Source organism: Artemia franciscana, chromosome 11 (assembly GCF_032884065.1).
Source record: "Artemia franciscana chromosome 11, ASM3288406v1, whole genome shotgun sequence".
Taxonomy (NCBI): Eukaryota; Metazoa; Arthropoda; class Branchiopoda; order Anostraca; family Artemiidae; genus Artemia; species Artemia franciscana.
Window position 1 is genome coordinate 29905952 of NC_088873.1, and position 17949 is coordinate 29923900.

At 35.5% G+C, this 17949-nt stretch overlaps 1 protein-coding gene across 3 annotated transcripts in view; it reads left to right on the forward strand.

Moving 5' to 3' along the window:
- The first annotated feature begins 500 nt into the window (after positions 1-500).
- Positions 501-17949, forward strand: part of LOC136033073 (ATP-dependent RNA helicase ddx24-like) — a 52852-nt gene continuing 35403 nt past the window's right edge. Inside the window, exons 1-3 of one of the 3 annotated variants that reach the window (XM_065713673.1) lie at positions 501-605; positions 9721-9878; positions 17372-17537. In XM_065713673.1, coding sequence (XP_065569745.1) covers positions 9741-9878; positions 17372-17537 — 304 coding nt within the window. In that variant the 5' untranslated portion in view covers positions 501-605; positions 9721-9740. Of the gene's footprint in view, positions 606-9681; positions 9879-17371; positions 17538-17949 lie in introns of all 3 variants that reach the window. The other 2 variants (XM_065713671.1, XM_065713672.1) reach the window with 2 other exon arrangements.

Consider the following 17949-nt stretch of genomic DNA (forward strand, 5'->3'; position numbering starts at 1 on the left):
GGCTATAGGTTTCAGAAGGGTATGGAGAGGCGGCAACTCTGTTGAAAGTTGTAAATTCGGAGGGAAAACTAAAACTCTAAGGAATAATAACATATTAGGATCTTCCTCAATGGATCGGCTGGGAAATGGCCCCTTTGTCTTTTTTATTTAGCTTTCATCTAAAATAGCAGTCCAATAAATTGTCCAACTACTTGATTTCAAAAGTCTCGGGTTAGAGAATTCCATGAACGAATTCGTTTTCAAGTAAACAGTTTTACTTTCGCTCCACAAGTTTTTCAAAGCAAAGGACTAGCGTCAGAAAAAAACCATGAATTTACATTCACTGTAAATACTGCATCCTGATGTAGTACTCTCCATGAAACAAGCTTTCAGACACGCTCACTATAAAGTGAAATTTCAAAAGTGGATTATTTCATTAAACATTTTTTGGGACTTGTTCGGGCTTGTTTTGAAAACCCAGGACGTTTTACTGCGTTGAAAACCTGGCAACACTGTAATAATATACTGGCAACATCCAACGGTTTGGCAAATACTTTAATTCTTCTGCACAAGACAAGTTCGTTTAAAATAAACTACCGACAACATTATATTTACTACGTTATTTTGTAAGATCATATCTTCACTAAAATTTTCAGTGATGGGTTTCTATCTTTCTTGTTAAGTAGTTGAGTAAGATGAATAGAACTTTTAGGAGTCAGTGTAGGGTAAATAGTTACATAGCCTAATCACATAGGCAATTTTAGCTAGCCTAGGAAGAAATTGAATGCTTGATTTGATACCTTTTCTATGCTCTTTTGAAATTCAATAGTTTAATCAGGGTTTATTGTATTTTTGAGCCTTCATTGGGGCTTAAAGGTAGCTTGTACCTATTCTACAGTTGTTAGACTAGACTATAATACTAATCAAAAATGGTGAAATTCTAGTTGATTGACTTTTGGCTATCTCAGAAAGGGGTTAGGTTAGGAAAATGAACTTTAAGGGATGGATCTAAAGGCTAAAGTATGTCCTGAGAAGGTATTTTGAAGTACCCACCTCCACTCCTTCCCCCTCTAGAGGGCCCTGAAGTTTGCCTACATGACAGGTGTATACCTATTGAAATTTTGACAAAACATTTTACCTTAATTCTCAGTTACCAGTTGCCTTTTCTCTGCCTTTTGTTCTAAAAAGCCAATTCCTATTATTTGAAGAGAATTCTGAGCCATATCAATGGAAAGTCTTAAACAAATTTGTGATGTTTCAGTACTCTGTTAGCTAAAAAGGGTATAGATATATAAAGAAAAAGGGAATATATCACTGCTGCACATGCAAGACTGTTAGGCCTATCTTTTTGTTGATCAAGGTAGGGAATTAAAGTTTCTGGTAAAATTCTAGTCAATTGACTTCTTGCTATCTCAGAAAGGGTTTAGGTTAGGAAAATGAAACTTTCAGGGATAAATCTACAGGCTAAAGTATGACCTGGGAAGGTGTTTTAAAGTACCCACCTCCACTCCTTCTCCCTCTAGAGGGCCCTGAAATTTGCCTATTGAAATTTTGACAAAACAACATTTTACCTTAATTTTCAGTTACCAGTTGCTTTTTCTCTGCCTTTAGTTCTGAAAATGCAATTCCTGTTATCTGAGTAGAATTTTGAGCCATATCAATGTTTTTTTTTCAAAATTTAGGAAATGTATATGCATATCTTTAAAACCTTATAAAATGAAATTGAGCAAAGTTATGATGCTGAAAACAATTTTGTTGTGCTTCAATTAAGCAGAAGATCTATTTTGCAACCATTTCACTTTTATAACACACATATTTTTAAAGGTCATCAAAGGTCAAGGCCCTCTAGAGGGAGAAGGAGCGGAGGTAGTTGCTTCAAAATACCTTCCCAGGACATACTTTAGTCTGTAGATTTATCCCTGAAAGTTTCATTTTCCTAACCTAAACCCTTTCTGAGATAGCAAGAAGTCAATTAACTAGAATTTTACCAAGTTTCCTGTTCAGAATTTTCAATAATGGTTATTCCATTAGTATGTGTTTTATTTTGCTGTGATGCCTATTTTTAGAGGTTTCAGACTCTTCATAAAAATCCCTACCAGTTTGTTTACAAAATAAAATTTTACTATAAAAAGTAATGGCAATAATAATAACCATTCATAAATCAGCTTCAAATAAGAATTTTTTCTGACTAGATAGTTCTTTGAGAAACATACTTTTCAAGTTTGGGCTGCTATGGGCTGTTTTGAGCCTCTTAAGGGCTCAAAATAGAATATGGCTGTAAGCTGCTACTGAATTTAGAATAAGCATAAAAAAGGTAATCAAATGATATATTCACTTTCTTCCTAGATGAATTGTTTGAATATATAATATTGCTGAACAGGTAATTGAGGCTAAATTGTGCCATTAAAGACCTAAAGTCTGTTTAGGGTAAGATACATAGTAGTCAGACAGCTAATTATATGCTTAAAAGTCAAATCTATGTTTTCTTTCACATAATGTGGATTGTTTTATCACTTGATTTTTCAAAGCTTCCTTTTTAAGCTGGCAATTATTTTCCTTAATTTGCACTACAGAGCAAAATTAATGTCCATGCTGGATCTGTTTTGTTCTGCATCAATGATGATAATTTGGAATTTCACTGTGTTATGGGCCCAGTGACACTTAATAGGAGAGGTTTGCCAGAGAGATGCAATTTAAGCCCACTTGGTAACAGTGACCACAAGGTAGGCATGGTTCTAAGAAACCATTGTCCAGTGGTGTATTCTTGACACAGCTACACAACAGCAACTTTAGATAGAGTGTGCAAGAGGTTTGGGTATGACAAGCAGCATCAGCATCCAAGCAAGACACTTGTGGTGATGTTGCATTGGTTAGCAGCTGAAAGCAATAGATGGTGTCACTTATATTTTTGTGGCTTGTTGTTCTATTCTTTGTCATGTCTTGACTTGAAGGAGGCTTTAGTGGGTGCAGTCATGATTTTGTCTTGAATGTTGTTCTAATTGTTGGAAATATACTGGTGGGGAGGATTTTTATTGCTGAAATGGAGGACACTGCATTTATTGATGTTAAACTTGAGTAGCCATTCATTGATCAACTTCTGGCTCTCTAGAGCTCTGATTGCAGGCTTTGTTGATGGCTGGTCCAAAAAGCTTGGAGTCAACAGTGTAAAGCATGATGTTATTTGTGGCTTCCTTTGTCATATCATTTATGTAAATGAGGAAAGAGGTGAGGCCTAGGATAATACCCTGAGAAACTCCAGTGACAACATCACATTGTCTGGAGAATACTTTATCACCATTAATGGTGAAAAATTGGACCTTCTGCTTCTGGTCTGTTAGAAAATTTATCACCTATTCTTCTACACCAGTGCGGATGCCAACTGCTGATAATTTGACCCTAAGGTGTCTACAGAACACCTTGTCAAACACTTTGGCAAAGTCAAGCAAATTAAGGTCAATGGGTACTCCCCTCTCCAGAAGGTCAGTGATGATATGTTTCTGCTAGTTTCTGCTACAGCCAAGGTTAAGCTAATTGGCCAGTAATTCTCTGCATTTGTCATGTGAGAGCTTTTCCAATCCAAAGGTACAGTCTTTGAGCTGAGGAAACTCTCAAATATTTGACATAATTGAGTTGAGATTTCATTAGCCAGTTCTTTTTGGAGCCTTGGGTAGATATTATTCAGCTGTGTTAAGTTCTTATCATATAGCACTTCAAGTTGCTTTGTGACAGACCCTGGAGAAATCACAATAAGTGGCATAGGATTTGATACACTGTATGCTGGACTGTTGGGGAGAGTACTACCAGGTTCATTGGTAAACACTGATGCAAATTACTTGTTGAGTAACACAGCTATTTCTTACAGGTCAGTAACTTCCATTCCATCAGATTTTTTCTGCTCTTTGTTGAATATCTACTATGATCTTTGCTAGATATGTAGTTCCAGAACCTTTTAGGGTTTCTCTTGCTATCATCCATAAGCGTGGGCTTAAAGTGTGAACATAGTTGTTTAGTGAGATTCTATAGTTCATTTTAAGCATTTGCAAAGTTCTCATTGTGATCATCTTTCCCCTTTTTGTAGTACTTGTTCTAGTATTGGCTTTTTTGGTTTCTTTCTCTATGTAGCTTAGGGGTTACATGTGGGAGTGTCTTGGGCTTTGGCATGAGTTTGGTAGATATGTGATTTTTCTGGAGTGTTATAAGCTCCTCTTGACAACGATCCATTGTTGATATACCTCTCTTTGAAGCAAAGACCCCCAGTCCACATCACTCATCTCTCCTGTGATTGGTACATAGTCAGTTTAATTCCTCTGGATATGATTGTTTATGATCTTATGGAAGGCTTTGACATTGACAAGGTGATCACTTTTACCTAGGGGGGAGGGGGTTGGTAAGCTATGTTTTGTAGTTGTTTTTCATTTCTAAGGAATGCCAAATCAAGGAGGGTGGGTCTCTGAAAAAGTTGATGCCTGTTTGGCTTTTCAACTATCTGAGTCAGGACCAGAACATGAAGGCATTCAAAGAAAGGGTTAGGGGAGCTTCTGTCTATTTGGAATGGGTCAATTGGGAAGCCTTCTCTCCAATGAAGGGTGGGGAAGTTGCAGTTGCCAGATACCAGTAAATTCCCTTTCAAGCTTGCAGTTGCATTAAAAAACATACTTGTTATCACTCTTTCCATTTCCATGGGCAGAGGGACTCATATATAGGCAGCCTACTGTACTACTGTTTTGTCATGATCAGTGAGAGCAAGACATATAGCTTCTACATAATCTGAGTTGCAAGATATAATAACTTGTTGGGCACTGTAGGATGCTTTGACAAGTGCCATTGTGGCATGTCTATATCTTGGTGATAGTAAATTTGAGAAAAAAAAATATCCAGGGAACTTAATATGGGATTCAGTCAACTTATTACTACTAGACTTAGGGCAAACATCAGTCAGAAGAACCAGATCAAAATTTTTTGAGTAATTAACAGTTTTTAGCTCATTCAGTTTGTTAGCTAGCTGGTCAGTGTCAGTAATGAGAGCAGAAAAAGCTGGACCTACTTGTTGTGATGAATTTGCAGTAAAAAAAACTTTCAAAGTTTGATGAACTGGAACTAGAAACAGTTGATTGTGTTTCAGTAGATATTTACACTAACATTTACACTATTTACACTGTCTAATTTTTGGGAGTTCTACATTTGCATCATGGCTGGCCCAGTAAGCAGACCATTTTGTCATGATTTTGAAGTCACATATGTCAAAATTTTGTTTGCCTGCAGTGGTGTGTTCTTTCAGTTGTTTGACAAGCTGCTTGTACTTTTCCTCGTTATTCTTTGAGTGGTCATGACAGAGATGGAAATCTTCCTTTCCAGTAAATGATCCTTTTAGAATTTGCTTCTTGATTTGGAAGGAGGACACAATGAACAACAGTGATGGAGGAGGGGTAGGTGCCATGGTTCTGTCACTCTGGCCATTTAAATGTCAAGCATTACTCAATTGACCACTTGTGATTCCATACTTGCTCAATGAGAAGTTTTGGACAGTACTTGCATCATCTTTTGTGCTGGACATTGGAATTTGATAGATGACTATGTTGTTCTTATGTATGTTGTGGTCTATTTTTTGGTGCAGATTAGTTTATGTACTTCTGTCTCAAGGGTCTACTGGAGATTCACACTCAGAGCCAGGAACTATGCCTGAACAATCTGTTTAGTTGTGGCAGAGCTACATTTGGATGAGAAAGCTGTCTCAACACTGTTCACCTTGTCACTGATAGTATTAAGTTCTGCTCTAAGTGTGGTCTCAGATTGCACAATTGTGTTTGAAAAACTTGTCTGGAGGTTTGATATAGCTTGTGAGATCACCTGTGTAATGCATTTGATAGTAGCTCGAGAATACATAGGAGTTGTGACTAAAGAAGCAGCCACCTTGCACTGTGAACATGTCTTTTGGAAACCACTTATATTTTTCATTTTATTTAGCAGAGCATACTCATTGTCAGATATGTTCAGGCAAACACAACAAATCCATTTGTCACAATTCAGTGTACTTGAGTCTTCATCAAGGTCTAGGCTACAGAGCACGCACTTGTCCACATTCTTTTTCAGCCTTTATCTTGGGCGCTTTGCACTTCATAGTGGCATCATCTCTGGCTAAGCTCTATTCTGTAGCTATTAGGGATTTTTGATTTTTCTAAAAAATGGTGCCCCACCACAAATTCATAGAACAGCTGGGACATGGGTAACTAATCAGAACTGATGAGAAATATACCCAGGGAATGGTTAGAGAGTTTTTTTTCCAGTCAATTTCTTTTGATAGATTATACTTTTCTGAACAGTTTGGTGTATAGGAGTTATAATTTACGCACTGGGTCTGTTTTTATTTAACTTTGACAATTGGGATTTATTTAATTGTAAATGAATTCATCCTATGAAATTAGTAAAATGTTTTAACCATATACATTTCTAACAATTTTTAATTTATTGATAGACAACAGGCGATTCTAATCTTTGATACATTTAAAGCTTTAGTCTAATCTTGAAACATGCTGTCTTATCTTGGATGCAGAGCCTCAATGGAAGAACACCATATCCAATCACTGACAGAGTCAGTCTAAGACAGGTGTTGTTAAATAGAATAATCATATTATGAATTAGCTAGCCTATAGTGCTAACTTTCATCTAAATTTAAATGTTGAAAGACCTGAATTTTTCCTAGATTATAGTCACCTAATCCCAGCTAATCTAGTCTTAATCATCAGCTAATCTTAACTGTGTAAGCCTATATACATAGTTCAATTTTAGGAGCAAATTATTTATGTATAGGAAAGATACTTTTCATTCAGGATATCTATCTGAGATTAGGCTTTGGACAAGTGCTCAGGGTCTTACCCTACTTCTACTTATGGCAGGAATCCGCAAGGGTCAGTGGCGTGACTCTGTAAGCCTAGCCAGAGTCGACCCTGCTCTAAATGGGTACCTGGAGAAATCTGGGGAAGGTAAATAGGAAGGGTGTGCGAAAGCACAGGATGGCTGGCCCCCATCCCCCCATTGCACTTCCTGGCTGAAGGGCCAAAAACGGAGATCAGCACTGCCGGTACAGACTGTAAAGTCTAATGCCATATCCTTTACCTTTTTATAGAAGGATTTAGTAAGGTAGGTACTCTGGTGGCTTCTGTAAAACATGACCCAGTCATTTCTGTTGGTATACTTTGAGGAGGGCAACATTTTCCCTGATGCTGCACATTTTTTGTATATCTTATGTTTGATAGATGGTCATTGAGATGTATCCTGAAGATATTTTGCAGAAAAGTATGCTTGAACATCTTTAGTGTACTTTTATTCAGCTTCTTCTGAACCAAAGCCTGGTAGATTTGGATTTTACTCTTGACACTAATTTTGCACTAGTTCCACAACAATTTTCTGAGGGAAGCAAAGACCATCTGTGCTTTATACAATTGCTGTTGGGCATTGCCATCTGAAGATTCATCAATACAAAACTGGGAGCCATGGTATTTGAAGCTGTTGACCTGATTTTGTTATTTGCTTTGCACTTAACAAAAAATGATCAGTGTGGTTTATTGTCATAAATTTTGTCTTCCCTGTTCTGAATTTCAAGCCATCTGCCCAAGTCATCACATTGTTCAGCATAGTTAAAAATTTTCTCTTAGTCTGGGAGGATTCCAACATTGCCTGCATAACCAGGCTATTCAATTAAAATGTTCCCTCTTGTCTGAATTCCTCTACAAGAAGAAAGGGCATTCTAAAGCACCCAATCAACATAGTAGCTGAAAAGAGCCAGCTTGTACTCTAAGCTGTTCCTGAGATATTGCTGATATGCCTTTTTGACAACCTGCTTGCACATTATGTGTTTTGACCTAGTTCAACACTGTATTCACCATTCCCTGGAAGTTTTAATTTAATGCTCTTAAAATAATCAATAGTAGTAGTCTTATTAGCAATAGTAGTGGGGTTATTGGTAATGACAGCACCAGTAGTAGTAACAGTAGAAGTCTTCACATAGTGACTATTTGGTTGGCTCAACATCCCTTCAAAACACCCTAATAGTTTCAACTCATATAGTCTAAGTCATTCCTGAGTTATTGGATAACCAGCATGCAGATACTTTGTCAAGATTTTATTAAATGTCCCCCTCAATGGTCGCTGAAAGTTTCACCTTACGAAGCAGTAGTACAAGTTATAGTAGCAATAGTAAGCACAGAACATCCTTTTATTATTTCAACATCCCATTAACATGTTTAGAAATTTCAGCTTAAAACTCATTGTCTTTTGGCTGGTTCAACTTACCTCTCAATCTGATTTAAATGTGTCAATTTGTTACTCTAAGCTGTCCCTGAGATATTTTTGAAATATAATTTTCACAACCTGCATACATATGATGTGTTTAGGTTTAGTTCAACATTTCCAGAAAATTTCAATTTAATATCTTTACCCTAGAAGGGTAAAAGTAGCTGACTAGCCCTAGAAGGATTTGTAGTATATCATAGATATAGTTCCTTTTGTTAGTTCAACATCCCATTCAACACACCCTGAAATTTTCTAATTAAAAGTCTAGCCTTTTGGTTAATTCAACTTGCCTCTCAACATGCCATGAAAGTGTCAACTTAATATTCTGAACTGTTCCTTAGTTGGTGACCCCTTTGTGCAAGATGCATACACTTGGTATGTTTAGATTTAGTTTAAACTCCCTTTAAACGTTCTCTGAAAGCATTACCTTAATACCATTCACCTTAGTAGCAGCCATAATAGCAGTACTCACCCCCCTCAGCATATCCTGAAAGTCTCAAATTTAGTATTCTAAGCTATTCCTGAGATACTAATGATATGCTCTTTTGAAAATCTAAATGCTCATAGTGTGCATTGATTTAGTAGAGCATTTGACAAATTTAGGAGGAGGTTAAATTTTTTTTTCAAGTAAAAACTTAGTTTTACCTCTATGCAATGAGTAAAAAAAGAGTTACATTTTGTAGAAAATAAGATTTTGAGATAGAGATTTTCTTAAAAATAGTTCAAAGGTCAGATTACACAAATTCAGGGTTGACACAGTCCCCAGAACCCTCGGACATGTATTGTAAGGTTATACCCCAGGTGCATGTGAGGTTTTTATGGAAAGGTTGTTGTGTAACCTTCAAAGGGGGCTCATTTGTTTAGAAATATGTTGTTCTAGTGCCCTCTTTGAGAGTAAAAAGTGATCAGAGGGTAACTTCCCCCCCAAGACATTTTCTTCCCAGATGCATATGATCAAATTTTGAGATCAGAACATAAGACTCTGGGTCAACATAACCCACCAGAGCCCAGGAACAAGTGCTTGCATATAAGATTTTTATGGAAGGGGTGGCTATATAAACTTCAGAGAGGATTCATGTGATTGGAAATTGAAATTTCTAGTCCCCTATTTAAGAGTCAAAAGTGATTAGATGACATCTGGACCCATCTGGAGTTTGTAGCGTTTTTGTGGGAGTAAGGGTATGTAAAAATGCAGCATTTAATGTAAAACCAGGTCAACCCTTCTACTTTTGTGTTTTTAAGGGAATGCAAATACTTTGAATTACATCAATTCTTTAATAATATTTTGGTGGCTAATAAATTACTGAGAGTTTTTTTTAATTATAGTCATCTACATTTTTAGCTTGGTTTGCATTTGATTTATAGTTACTGGTAGTTCACCGAAAATGACTGGCAAGATTTTTTTAATTATAGTCATCTACATTTTTAGCTTGGTTTGCATTTGATTTATAGTTACTGGTAGTTCACCGAAAATGACTGGCAAGATTATAGCTAAAGGAGATTGGAAAAGTATTCCCATTGATTTATCGGTTTTTGAAAAATCTGGAAAGGTGGATCTCATTGAATTTGAAGAACTCTGTGATTATAACATCAAACAAGATGATAAAATGGTAATTATGAATTGTTTTTTTTTTTTTGCTTTTTTACTGTCATAACTCCATATTTCTTCAGTTGTTAAATGTTCTTGTTTTATTGTTTTTTGTTTTGCTTTTTTAAGCAATTTTTCCTTTAGAAATTATGTTTGCTAAATCCTGTTGTGATTCAGCCTTGTTTCTCGCCATCTACTTTAGTCAACAATAGTGTATAAGCTCTGGTTTGTTGTACATCATGAATGTTCCAGCATATTATATTGTTTAGTCTCTGTTTGTCTAATTGAAGGTGTAATTCTAATTAAGATTTGACATTCAAATGGAGGTTTTGAAATTCAGAAGGGGAAGTTTTTGCTGTTCAATTTAGACTTAAAAAAAAGTTATTTCGGATGAAAATAACAAGCAAAGTTAAAACTTAAAAAAAGAAACTGATCCATATATAAAGAATCTGCCCCCTCCCTTTATACCCTGCTCTTTGAATTTATGCCTCTAATGGTTTCAGAATGTCTCCTCAAACACAAGGATTGTTCAAATAAAATAAAAAGTATTTTTCACAATACCTCAAGAAGGGATGAGTGGTTTAAATGAGCATGTTTGCTTTAAACTATGGAACAAATTAAATATTTTTAAGCATGTATGGTTGCGCATATGTGGCACTTGTATATGAGGGGCACTTACTCTCTGCTACCTGAGGTAGCCTATATCTTGAATCGCCACGTGTGTCACACTGTTCTGCCCTGCGTGACACAGTTACTGCAATGCTTAGCCAAGTTTTGCCATGGTCGGTCCACTTCTGCCAGGCTTTAAAGTCGCCACTTCGTGGACACGGCTTCTGAAATTCGGCAATATCTTGCTCATAAAGTGTGAAAATTTTAAGGAGGGCCTGTCCAACACACAGGTAGAATAATTTCTTTCATTTTAAGTTTCCATCTTTTTGGAAAACTCTGAAGAGCTCTGGTTTATTTGAAAAAAAAATTGTATTTAATTTAGGAAACATCCATTCTTATTTTAAATTAGAAGTTTTCAAAGATTTTTGAAGAGCTACAGCTTTAAATTGACTTTAGATTTCTGACCGATACTATATACCTCCATGCTTCCTGTGCTATTGACTATTTCCTTGGTTTCCTGGCTTAATTAATTAGTCACATTTAAAATTGACTGGTACAGTATTGACTTATATTTTAGGCTATTTTGATCCAGATATTGGTTCAAACAGTCATTCACGTTTGGCACGTCACACTCTAACCAGGGGTGGAGTGGAGGGGGTGTTTGTGTGTTTTTTTTTAAAGAGTGTCGTTTAGACTAAACCAGATTTAAAGGGACAGGACTGGTAGCAACTCATGCCTTAAAAACCTGCTTTTACTCGTGCCTGATTGTTTTTGTCTGGTCGCTCACAACTAGCCCTTACTTTTTGTGAACTCATTTAAGTCGTTTACTTTAGCCTCAATCAGTTCCTAGGCACTCTATTTAGTCAAAGACAGTATATGTTGTATTGTCCTTCTCTTGAAAAGACTTTGGAATTTTCAGATTTCCGAATAGAGAAATGGATGATTTTACTATTGCTTCCCTTCAGTCGTAGATAGCCAAAACCGAATTTACATGTTTTATTTATATGGTTTAATTCTTATTTTTAATAATTGTGGATTTAAACAGGGTTGTTCAAATTAAACCAAGTGTGAAGGGACTGGACTGAAAGTCTAGCAACTCGCCTTAGAAATCAGTTTTTGTTTGCGTATGATTTGCTTATATCTGATGGTTCAGTATTTAGGAAAAACTCATTGATTATATGAACAAACCAAATTCAAGAGACAAGGTAACATGTACGGAGCGTTGGTCAAACTTTCACTAAAAGTGGAAAAGAAGACAAGACATTTCTAAACACAATGGAAAAGGGGTTAGAATTCAAAGTTTAGGAACCCACGAGACTTCCAAAGTAAGTGTATACAGAACAGTGCAACAAAAAAACAACAACAGCAACTCAATTACACACGAGGTTGAGGCGAATACAACGCTTGACTAGTAAGATTTGGCTGTGTACCCAGAATTTTTTTTTTCTTAGGATAGGAGTTCTTATCAATGCGCTAGGATAGGTCATTTAAGTCGGAAGGTAAGTTTTTACCATAGACAAAAGTAATGAGCAATATTAAAACTTACAAGGAGCTGGAAATGGGTTAGAAGTTGTTCCAAATGTGTTCCTCCGGCTCTTCATGGTAATTTTTTATGTTACGTGATTGATCAACACAAATGATAAGAAGGAGTCAAATATAGGGTTTATGTTACGTGATTGATCAACACAAATGATAAGAAGGAGTCACATATAGGGTTAGATATTCCTGATCAAAGACCCAACAATATATGGTTACATGTGTTACCAAGCTGGAACACATTATATCATTATTACTGATTCCATTGACGTTATTAAGACTGCCTGGGCAAATTTTACTTTGAATGCGAGGGATATCTTGGTGGAAATACAATCTATATCTTCTTCTGTGTTTGAAATATGTAAAGAGTTAACAGTTGATGGCACTGAAGAACTTTTTAATATCTCAACAGTTGGTAGATTTCTTGACAAAAGTTACTATAGAGATTTTGAAAGTATAGATCACAATAGGCCAGAAATAAGGAAACCAATCCCTAGCAAAAACCAAAGGAAGTGCCTCATTTTACATGATCCTAATCAACCCAAGCTGAGTGCGTTCCTAGTTGATCCTTCAAAATAGAAAAAAAACTGTGATGTTTTCTTCTGGGATAGTACAAGGATTACCAGTACTTAGAATGCGATATTGAGAAAGATGTTGCTTTCTGCTTTGTGTGTTTTCTTTTTTCTGAACTTTTTGCACAGAAACAGCAGCGTGTTTCATGGATTCATTTTTGAAGAAACATTAAGATATTTCCAGTCAAAGATAAATATCAACTGAAAACGTTTGTTTTATATGATTATATGACATACATGCTTTTCAAATTGAAAATGTTATTCAATCTGTATGATAAAACCTGTGATTGTCGTACGACAAACCGCATGGATTTGTATATTTGTTTAATTACACCTTTAACACGAACAGCAGGGCAGAACTTATGATGGATTTTTGTCGGGTAAAAAGAGTTCTTGACAAAAGTTACTGTAAAGATTTAAAAGTATAGTTCACAAGAGGCCAGAAATAAGGAAACCAATCCCTAGCAAAAACCAAAGGAAGTGCCTCATTTTACATGATCCTAATCAACCCAAGCTGAGTGCGTTCCCAGTTGATCCTTCATCATAAAAAAAGAAACAGTGAGGTTTCTGTACGAGGATTACCAGTACTTAGAAAGCAGTATTGAGAAAGATGTTGCTTTCTTCTTTGTTCTTTTTTCTGGTGGTCCCGGGAGCGACCAATCCAGAAAAAAGCTTGGGTGGAAGACGGTCTGCGGCAATATCACAAAATTAAGAGTAAAACAAAGGCGAAGAAATGAAAATTAGAAGCTCATTTTTTCTCCGAGTCACATAAAGCAGCAGTCACACAAAACTAGCAATTCGTTTCCCCTCTGAGTCATTCAAAGCAGCTTTGTCTTGTTTTGTCACTTTGTCAGTAGCAGTATTCATCCTGCCTGATAAAAGCCTTTGAACTGAGGTTATGCAGTAAACAAAAAGTGAAGAGACAAACCGAAAAATTGTGAATAATTTTTGGACGTTGCAAGGACCCTAGCGAGACATCCATTAGCTCTAGGAGTATCAAAGAAAAAACGGCAACTTTGGTCAAATTGTTCGACTTCTAGCGAGATATTTGGCAGCTCTTGATACCCGATATAGAACATACAAATTTAGTCATTTATTTACAATTCCTCAGAACGAGTTCATTGACTTTCTTTCAGCAGAAGTTAGGGAGAAGATCCTTGACGAAGTCAAGGATCCAGAATTTTATTCTTTGATGGTGGATACATCACCCGAAGCTTCACATTTTGATAAGCATGTAGTCATAATCCGTAATATCAACTTGAGAGGAATTCATCTGGATAAACTAGCTTCCCAGTATTATAACTATGCAAGTTCAATGTCTGGTCAATTTGATAGAGCCCTGCAGAAAATATCTGAACTTTACGATCGCCATTTGCCTTATATTCCCTGCCAGGCCCATAGACTAAACATTGCGAAAGAATATTGCTATGATTCATCTCTTTCGATAGTCGAGCTTATCAATATTCTTGACGACATAAACGTGTTCTTTTCTTCGTCTACAAAGCATTTTGCCACCCTTAAAGAAAAACTTTCTTCGATTTGAAACAGCCTTAATCTCCGAAACTTATCACAGACTCGGTGAGCTGTAAGGGCTGAAACCACACAAACAGTAGTTACTTTGTTTCGAGCAGTAGTTTCAGCCATTTACGAAACAAGACAGATCAAGAACACCGATGTGAAGACAAAAGCACAAGCTAGTGGTCTTCTGAAAAGGATACTAAACTTTGAATTTATGCATTCTCACACGCTCCGATTACAGTTGGTTCTAGTCTTTTGAGGGGAATTTTTGACTTCGGAAAACAAATATGTAAAGTATTTGAAGGGACTGCAGCCAGGAAGTATGTATTATAGAAATGAATTTCTGATTGTTGAATAGAAAATTTTTTGCTCTATTTTTTGATACCCCACAACAACAGTGTCAAGTATAGCAGTCTAGAATACAAACCCCGAAACAGGTTTTATAATTATTTTGATATTATAAAGAAAATAATTGGGATTTTGGTTCCTTTATGAAGCTTTATGTGATTAATAATCGCCAGTTGCATCAGCCACGAAACCAAGAGAACTAGCCAATGTCCTTGGAGGTATGCAGTATCTGTCAGAAATTCAAAGTGAACGAATTGCTATCTACATTAAGCCTAATAACAGCCTAATGAAATCAAACAGCAATTCAAGCGTATATATATATATATATATATATATATATATATATATATATATATATATATATATATATATATATATATATATATATATATATATATATCAATTTTATTTGCAAAACTTGTAATGTTTGATTTTTTATTATTAATTTCTGTTCGTTTTCCATTGACAGAGCTCTTTTTGTTTGAATAATAAAAAGAATTTTTATGTCGTAATTTTTTGTGTCTCTCCGTAAGAATCAAAATTTTAGCTTGTGATTTATATTTTTAAAATTTTTTTTGCAGCAAATTTAAATAGAAGTTGCACCATAAAACTTTAGATGAACGGGTGTATAGAACGTTATTAAATTTTTTTTTTAGAAAATCTGCCTTATCTTTTGGTTTCTGTAGGTTTGAAGACATTTTGACCATCGTTATCTTGCAATCTTGAATGTCAACAAATATTAGTCGACCATTCTACTCAACGTATCCTGAAAGTGTCAAATTCATTCCCTAATGTTTTCCTGGGGTATTGCAGATAAATTCTTTTGACAAACTTGGATCTGCTTAGTCTCTTTTGATTTCGTTGAAAACCTCACTCAACATACTCCAAAAGTTTTACTTATTACCCTTGGCCCTTTCTGTGATACTGCAGATACGTCTTTTTGACCACCTCTGCTCACATAGTGTCATTTGATTTAGCTCAGCATTCGTCTCAACATGCATGATAATTTCAACTTAATAAATTTTGTCATATCACAGATAATTCCTATATCATGTCTTTTGATTTGGTACAACATCCTTAAAATATGCCCCAAAAGCTGTAGCGTAATACCCTTTGCTGTTTCGACAATCTAGATACACGTATGTCTTGTGGTTTAGTCTTATACCCCATTCAAAGCTCCCTGGAATTTTTAAATTGATACCCTAGTCTGTTCTTGAGATATTGCATCTATGCAATTTTTATTTATAGCCTGGAAGCACTTAAATTCTTTATTTTCTATTTTAATAATTCTATTAAAACTATTAACAGCAGCACTAATGTCGGTCGCAGTCACCGTTGTCATAAAAGTAGTAGAAGTAAAAATAGCAATCGCAAAGAGTCGAAGTCCCAAGTAGTCAGAGGCACAATGGCAAGTGGTTGTAATCGCAATTAGTTTCTGCTCCAAGCAATCGTAGTTACGGTTGCAGTTGGAGGCGCAAGTAATTGCTGTTGAAAGTTGTTGCATAAGTCACAGTCGAAGTAGAATCGCAGTCACAAATAGCTGTAGTCGCAGTCACAAATAGCTGTTGTCGCAGTTTCAAATGATTGCAGTCGCAATTGCAAGTAGTTGTAGTCACAAGTAGTCATGGTAGTAAGTATTCGCTATCTTAAGCAGTTGTAGTCGCAAGCAATGGTAGCCGTAAGTAGTTGCAATCGCAAGTGAGTAAAGGTCACAGTAACAAGTAATTGGGGTCACCATCGCTGTCGTATTAGTAGCGGTATTAGTGGTCTTAGAAGTCTTATAAGTAGTAATTATAGTACCAGTCGTCGTAGTAATCACAGCAGTACTTGTTTGTTTGTGTTAATAATAATAGTCGTAGGTTTCTTAGTAGTAGTCTTAGTTTTATAGTCCAATAGCATTCTTGTATCACTAAAATTTAGCACTCTGCTAGAAACTGTTTTTACCTTACTGCCAATATTCAAAATATTGAGCTACCATATTCTTTTCCCGAAATTATAATCCTGACCCCCCCCCCACTTCTAATACTTTTGGGCTGCTAACACGTATTAATTCCTGGAAGTATCATTAATATTAAATGTTGCAATTTTGTAAGCATAAAAGACCAGCTGTTAGAAATATATTTGTTTAATATAGCAAGTGAGCTGCCTTGTGCCCTGGGAACATTCCCTGAAAATTTAAAGCTAATTGAAAATAAATTTATGTAGCTAACAGTATTAATTTTCAGGCGGTTTAGACTAAAACAAGTTTTTAGCCCGTTTAGGGCCATGTTCCGTAATGCCAGTGTATAATGTTAAACTTTTTACAACTTACGGTCCATTTAACCTAAGGACTCTCACACGTAAGTTTCAAGTCAGTCGAAAAAAAAAATCGAACCCCAGTGTTTAGTGGTTGTAACCCGAACCTAATTTTTCTCTAAAAAATTTGTAAAAAATCCGAATAAAAACTGCTAAATATATTGAGAACCATCTAAGATGTAACAAATTGGATTTGAGCAATCGTAAATCTTTGCTGGGTAAAACTGCCAAGTAACGCCTTTTAAATAACACAGCCGAAGTATTGAAACCGAAACATGATTTTCTTATTATCATTTTTATTTTATTTTTTAAATGAGAATGTAGCAGTGTAAAACTTTGAAATTCTATTTTAAATACGATAGTACTATTTTTTGAACTTTTGAACTGATGTAAAAAATTTTAAAGCCCAGTTTCTCTCTTTCGCTCTTTCTCTCTCTTCTATCTTTCTCACTCTCTCTGCCTCTCTCTCTCTCTCTCTTTTTGTTTCTCTCTTTCAACCTCCTTTCTACATTTCACTATTTTCATCTTTTGGTTTCTCTGTTTATTTTTTACTCGGTCACTTGGTTTTCTTTATTAGAGTATATCCATGTAATTCTGTGTGGCTTAAAATCTTTTTTTATGTTTTTTTATTAACCAGGGATGTAAACGAAAAAAGAAGGACTCAAAGAAAATAAAAGGAACTGAAGTTGACGACGTTTTATTAGAAAATAATGTAGAAAAAGGCAATAAAGAGAAAAAGAAGAAGAAGAAGAAAAATAAGAAGAAGAAGGAAAGGGAAATAAACTTCGCTGCTGTAAATAGCCGTAAGTTTTGTCTTTTCTCTTTCTATTGTAATCCTTTCTTTTCAGTTATCTTTCATATTCTAAATGCACAAATAAAGATTTCTATCGTTGTTTGATATTTTGTTTTGGTTTTATGTTTGTTAATATGTATTATCACTATTTCCTGAAAACACCATAGCTTAGGTAAAAACAAAAAATGTGAGAAAGCGACATAAATTTTTGTTCATAGTTCATTCCCGTTTAATTCATTCATAGAGGAATATATTGGAAGAAAAATAGAAGCGCTTTTGGCTTGTGTGCCCCTTTGGAAGGAAAAAAATTGTCAAAAAAATAAGTTAGGGAATATTTAAAAAAAAAATTGCATGAATTGTGGAACAAGTGTCAGCTAAGGTGCATGATCCTTCGCTCTTCAGAGCTATTAGACATTCCCGCA